The sequence below is a fragment of the Carlito syrichta genome, unplaced genomic scaffold (assembly GCF_000164805.1).
Source record: "Carlito syrichta isolate Samal-C Ts95f unplaced genomic scaffold, Tarsius_syrichta-2.0.1 Scaffold309429, whole genome shotgun sequence".
NCBI classification, from domain to species: Eukaryota; Metazoa; Chordata; class Mammalia; order Primates; family Tarsiidae; genus Carlito; species Carlito syrichta.
Genome location: NW_007253525.1, coordinates 618622 through 625468, shown reverse-complemented (window position 1 = coordinate 625468; position 6847 = coordinate 618622). Strand labels below are relative to the sequence as shown.

The window sequence follows — 6847 nt, the reverse complement described above, 5'->3', positions numbered from 1 at the left end:
TGTAGTCATTGTTAATTGCCACATACACAGCTCTTTTTTATTCCTTTCTCTTTTTGTTTTAATGCTGGTTGTAGGCATGGGAGGCTGAAATGTCTTTTATTTATATAAATCAAGAGTAAAAGATACCTATTACACCAAAAGCCCTACTTTATAAATCACATATATGAAAATAGCCAGGGGCAAGCATAAGTAGTGGGCTGCTAGAGGATGCTGCATTCCACAAGCGTATACTATGATCACATATTACAATTTGTTATTGCTTACCTGAATCGTCTGGAGGAGGTAATGATTTTCTCTTTTGGCTTCATTCTGCTTGCTCCATGGTCATTGTCTCTGGCTTTTCAGAATGAAGAGTCCAAAGTTGTCCAGAAATAACATTTATTAATCAACAATAAAACGCACAATAGAAAAGGACTTATAAATAAAACTATATATTTATAATGCTTTATTTTTTTTGCTCCAGTACTCCACAAAACACTACAGACAGTAACAAAATAATTCAATAAATATTAAAAACTTTCAAGAGAATTATAGGACACTCTTTTTCATATGTGAGCATCAACAATGCCACAGCCATTAGATACACTATTAAACACTATCATACATATCTTTCTTGAATAATGGACATAATAGTTTTTTTTATCAAGGAGTCATAACATTTACACATATCCATACACAAGAGAACAGCTCAGAGGAAGTGAAGCAGACTCCCCAGTGAACTGGAATCATCTGCCTGTACATTATTTAGAGATATTACGGTGTTCACAGGATAGAAGGCAACACACTAAAGAGAAATGTTAGGGTTTGCTTGGGGTGGGAGGAGAAAAGTTGGGCGATTAATGAAAGCTGCTTACATGTTTTCCATTGCTCTCTTAGCAATATGCTCCCTTCCCTTCTCTGCCTTTTCTTGGTTGAGGTATTCCAGCACTTTCATTAACAGATCTTCATCCAAGTACTGCCTATTTGGGATATCGGCATTCTTTGGGGGCCCCACAGGGAACCTTTTGCTAACCGGGGCCAGCTTGTCAGACTCCTGAGAGTTGCCTTGATTCAAATGTTCTTCGATGGCCTGCTCGATTTGGTCCTCTTCCTGTTGTTCATCTTCAGATGAGCCTTGACTGGGAACTCGCTTTACCTGGTTTGCATTCATGATCTCGGGGTATTTAACTAACATCCTGGCCAAGTACTCTCCTAATTCTTGGTCCTTGTCATTCAGGTTTTCATATGTCATTTGCCTGTTTTCAACATCTGGCACCCAGCCAGCTTTGGGAAGCTGGATTGCTTTAGATCTTCCAGGACCATAGGGGAGCCTTGGCAGGACCTTCTCTCGGTTATATTGATTGGGGAAATACGGAGGCTTCTGATTTGCTGCACTCTCCATTCCTAAAAGATTTAAAATGTCCTCAACATTGAGCCCATCTGGTAGGGCCTCAGGCCCAGCAAGACCAGGTGTCTTGGGGTAGCCACTCTTGGAGAGCATCTTATTTTGGAACAGGTCAGGATGGTCAGCCTCAGAAATGTCATCAACATCAACAGGAAGGTCAAGCTCCTGCTCTGGTTCCACCGATCCACTTGGCTTTTCCCCGGTTTTGAGCATGTCAATTAAGTCTTCAGGGGGTATCTGCAAATTCCTTGAGACTTCAATCAGCTGATAAATAGACTGAGAATCAAGCGGTTTCTCAAAAAGCTTGGCTGCCTTTTCCCAATTTTGCCCAGTCTGTGATCTTCCACCTCCTGCAGCATTCACCAACCTTTTCAAATAAGCAATCACTTTGGAGACATCATCTGAGAGTTGATCTTTACTCTCTTTCCGGAGATCTTCATCCTGGATGCCAAGCTGCTGCCCTGAACGTTTCATTTCATCATTGATTTGTTCATTTTTGTCTATACTCTCTTTGCTGTCTCTCACCTCTTCCTGGGTCTGACTCTCTATTTTCTCCTCTACTGGGTTCCAATCTTCTCCCCCAACCACATCTTCATAGGCAATGTTATTGGCCTTGTAGATGTCATCTTCATCATCTGCATAAAGTTTCTGCTCATCATCAACCCTCTCACGCTTCTGGCTGTTTGGTCCTGTCAGTTTCCCCAGCTCTTGGAAGACTGATTCCAGTGTAGCGAGACTTTGAGGAGTATATTGTTCCTCCACGATTTCATTTGTGCGTTTGAAGGGGTTGTCCCTAGAATTCTCTTCATACATAAGAGGGAATCGCATGTGTTTGAGCTTTCGCTCTGGCCACTGTTGTGTCTCATAATCATCACTCATGTCCATTGGGAAGTTCTTTTCTGAATTCAAGGCATAGGGCTTGTTTTCTTTGGGTGCAGACAGAGGCTCATTTTCAGCCTGTCTCAAAGCTTCAAGTATTATCCTCATCCAGTCATCTTCATTCAGTGAATCCCTTGAACTTACTGGCAAGTGACTCTCATCACCATTTTCTTTTTGCTGAAGGGGAACAGAGACTCCTTGATAGGGATTATAGTCTGGGCTGCTTTCTTCTTTATGAGCTTGTTGCCGGAGCTTTTCTATGTATTCCAAAGCCCTGATCATTTCAGGACTGGGAAGCCTTTGGACATTTTCCAATCTAGAATCTGCTTCTTTCTGAAGCAGCTGGTTTCGCTGAAATGAAGCTGCTTCAGCCCCCGAGAAGAGGAAAAGTAAATGGAGAAGATACAGGACTGCTCCAAGCTGGTAGGTCTTCACTTCTGCCATGTCTGAAAAATTTTCTTAAAGCAAAGAAAGCATGAGTTAACACAAATGAAACAGGCTAGAAGACACTATAACAAAAGACATAATTGACCATTGAAGGAAAAAATAACATAGCAGAGAGTATATCACATTACACTTAGGATAAATCTTTTTTAAAATCCATGAATTTTTTTCATATGATCCCCACAAGCTAACCACAGGAATCTTTAGCAAAATTGTTATTTACATCAAATTTGCATAGCATTCTTTTGGTTAAAACAATAATAAAAAATACTGATGTAAGATTTCTCAATTTTTATTTTTTATTTATAAAACCTACAGTTTGACTTGAGTAAATGTTTCTTTTTAATAAAGAAAAAATACTTTCCAGAAAGTTTTTTTAAATATACTGTAATTACTCGTAAAACAATTTGTTGGCTTAAATTAGAACATACATGTGCATGCATGCACACACATAAACACACACACACACACACAGTTATGTCCTTAAGGTTGTATCAAAAAACATGTGATTGATTTCCTGAATTGTCCATCTAATTTTATTGTTGAAACATGGCAGCAGTGGCATGACCATATATGATGAACTGATAAAGCATATTAGTGTCAATCATACTGAATTACCTTGTGGGGGAGTCCTATTCAAGTGTATTTTTCAGAAATAACTTGCTCTCAATCTAACACCAAATCCAAATATCAGTTAATAACCACCAGAACATGGGTCATCTCAGATCCCAGCTAGTAAACTAAACCAGCTAGTAAAATGACATTTCTTTCCATGTAATCATGCTAAAATAATAAAGGGTTTTAAATCTCTGTGCTCTATATTTTATCTAATAATTTCATTATGACTATCATGCAATTGTGTTTATACTTTTCATCAGCCCTCAAGCATGTATAGTAAATAATAACAGATGCTACAGAGAGAACATAAGTTTTCTTAACTAGTCTATTTCTGAACTTGTGAGTGTTCAGATTCAGTTTGTCTTATGTCTGTGTCTATTTTCGTATGGACCTGTGAAATCTTAAATGACTCATACTGCTAGAAAATCTTAAAATAACCACTATGTAATTCCCGATTTAGATAAACACAGATGATGTGTTGAATTCTTCCTACTTTAAAATCTTCATTCATTTTTTTTCTCTAAAGCCTAAAATCTCACATAGGAATTAGCAAGAGGAATAGTTTTTACACGTTTTATATTTGGCATTGCTAACATTGAAAAAACTACTTTAATACCTGAAATTTTATTGCAAATAAAATCAATATAACAGAAGTTTATAAGTTTGTACATAATATCTGTGCTGGATCATAGTTTTATGACAGATAAACTCAGTTATGTGCATAAAATTTTGTGTTAGCTTAAACATTGATTGTAGAAAACTTCATTTTTCACTAGATCCTATTAGTGATTAGGTAATGTTTTCAGCTTTTAGAGCCCTGAAAAGGTTGTAGCTATAGAAATATTTTATATATTTTTTTCATTCACCAGACTACTTAGTTTACTGAAAGAAAACTCACTAAAGGCATTTTAGAGAATACTTCCAAAATATGTACTATGAATAAATGCTTACTATAAGTAATTTTATTCATAAAATTTCTAGGTTTACATAAAATTACATGATATATACTTCACATTACTTCAGGATTAATTTAGCTTTAGTAATTAATTTTCAACATTGGCATTTGAAATAGTAACCTTTAAAACATTATTGAACTTGTTTTCTTTGAACCCACAATCCTGAAATATTCTTAACATGTGGATTATATGCTTGTCTTTAGAATTACTATCTTGAACATAGGCTTTATTGTTTAGTTGGAGTAGAATACTCATTGCTGTTGTTTAAATCATGGCCTAAAAAGTGCTATCCTTTGTTTATCTATGCAGGTTCAGTTTGGACAACATAGCTATTGCCTTTGAGTAAGACTCAAAGAATTTTTCCCTCTAGGTAGCTGCTCTTTCAAGGAGTTACGATGTATTCACCAGTTCTAATATTCTATAAAGGGTTTGATTTAAAATTGAATTTTCTGAAATCCAAATAATTAGACCATTTTTTCTCCTTTGATAGCTATTATTAAAACCTCTCAAGCTAAAATTTATTTTTGAGTGAAATCAGGCTAGAACAATGACACATGCAGGTGGCTGTATCTAATTGGTACAATTCAACTAGTTAGGGTACAGAAAAAAGAAATACTTGTCTCAGCAAAAATATTTAGTAAAATATTGTACAACAAAAAACAATAATAATTTATACAGTTATGAATGTTTTCATCACATATTCAAAATTATAATTTCTCTAATTCATGATCACATGCAACCTATAACCCAAGATAATAGTTTACCCTAGAGAAAGAAAGAAGCCTATATTCAAAATTGTTCTAAGCTGATTTCCTGGGACTTAAATTAGGATAAAATAGTATAAGCCTTTAAAAGTATATCAATTTAGAAAATAACTTTACATTCTTAATTTGGAGCTCTCATAAGGTAAATATCAAAGAGAAAAAAACTAGTTCCAAAATTGGTTGCCTCTATGACTAATGTATTTAACAGCCTCTGAATCATTGGAAACCTACTGTTAAAAATATTAAGCATATAAATTATACCTCTGGCTTTGTATCTGATTCTCAGGGGAAACAATAAATTACAGAATGAAACAAGATATCGAGCTTGGTTAACTTTACATCAATATGTGTATTGACACTAAAATCTTTAACTTTTTCACTCTTCTTATACATGATTACATAAATGACATTCTGATTGATAAACACCCAACATCAAGTAGCATAAACCACATACTCAGTCACATTTGTACGGATATATTATGTCTTTACATTGATTGATGAGCAGCAGGTTGTTATTTCGTTATTCTATCGACATAAGCTTGCCACAAGGTCTTTTTCGTCTCAGTTAGGAATTAAAGGAAGAGAATGCAATTTAGAACTTTCCAGCAAATCAAAGAAAAAAGCAGCCTTACCTCTTTTTTTATATGGCAGAGAAGGTCCACAGCGTGTTCCTCCCTGCGCGCCGGGTGAGCTTCTCGGGCTGTTTCAGCACCCGGACAGCTCCTCGCTTATAGGGAGCCGGGCGCCTGACTCCGCACTGCCACACTGACGTCACTGGGCTCGGCCACAAACCCGAGCACAAGCGAGCTTTTTCAAAGAACCCGAGAGAAAATAATCACTTTATATATTTTTTAAAAAAAAAAGTTGAATGCTTACGCCACCTGTCTTGTTGTGGCAAAAATTGCAGTTCCTTTTTTTCTTTTATCGAATTCTTTGAGACTTGAAATAAAAAGCTCTGTACAATTTCCCTTACAAAGAAAGAAAGCCGTCGACAGACACGGCTAATTGCAAGATAATCTCATCTACGTCTTAGTATCCTGTTGTAATAGTTTCTTGGTGTCGCTGTGGTTGCTGTTGTCGTCATTGTTATAAGAAAGTTTTGCAGACAAGGACTCTTTTTTTCCCCTCATTGCCAACAAAGCAACATTGCATTACCATTTTCTGTTACATCCAAGATGAATGGAGGGTCTGTGTAAATATGAGAGACCATATTTCATATCATGATCACAGCTGGCATTCTTTTAAGATCATATTTGTTTGAATAAAAAAGAGAATTATCTCTCTTTTATATGACATCAACTTTTATAGCTTCATATCGCTTTTTGAATGGGTATTCATAAGACTTATGACTTAGTAGTTAATAATTTTTTATGAATCTGTTAGTATCTTTTACAATATCTGATCTCTGAAAAGGAAGCACAGAAGTTCAGTACCGATAAAAATACTTCTGAATACTAAGAAAAAAACAAGTCCTTTCATGGTTTGAGAAAAATATGACACATACGTAATTGGAATTCATTTGCAATGGAGAGGAAGTTGTACTATAAATATTTCCTTCGCCTGTTGCATCAGATGAGTTGAATACCTTCCATGAATGTGACCAACTCAGGGAATAATATAGCAAGTTAACTTTCAGTATCTCGGGTTTATAACTCATAGTCATTGCTGTGTTTTGCCAGGTAACCTGATTATCTATTTTAATAAATCATATAGATCAAAATTTTTAGATTTATTTTATTAAAGACGTGAATTTTCTAAAAACTGTATCTGTTGAAATATACTTTAGGTATGCAAAAGTATTT

General features: G+C 35.6%; 1 protein-coding gene across 2 annotated transcripts; it reads right to left on the bottom strand.

Moving 5' to 3' along the window:
• Positions 1–361: 361 nt before the first annotated feature.
• Positions 362–5889, bottom strand: SCG2 (secretogranin II). Of its 2 annotated transcripts, none has more exons than XM_008067236.1 (2): positions 5678–5889; positions 362–2721 (listed from the first exon to the last, which is right to left on the bottom strand). In XM_008067236.1, the coding sequence occupies exon 2, from the start codon at positions 2705–2707 to the stop codon at positions 851–853; it is 1857 nt and encodes a 618-aa protein (XP_008065427.1). In that variant the 5' UTR covers positions 2708–2721; positions 5678–5889; the 3' UTR covers positions 362–850. The 2 variants fall into 2 exon arrangements, with proteins under 2 accessions (XP_008065427.1, XP_021572839.1); XM_021717164.1 differs by lacking the exon at positions 5678–5889 and adding an exon at positions 5535–5677 and having other exon boundaries at positions 851–2721.
• Between the last annotated feature and the right edge of the window lie 958 nt (positions 5890–6847).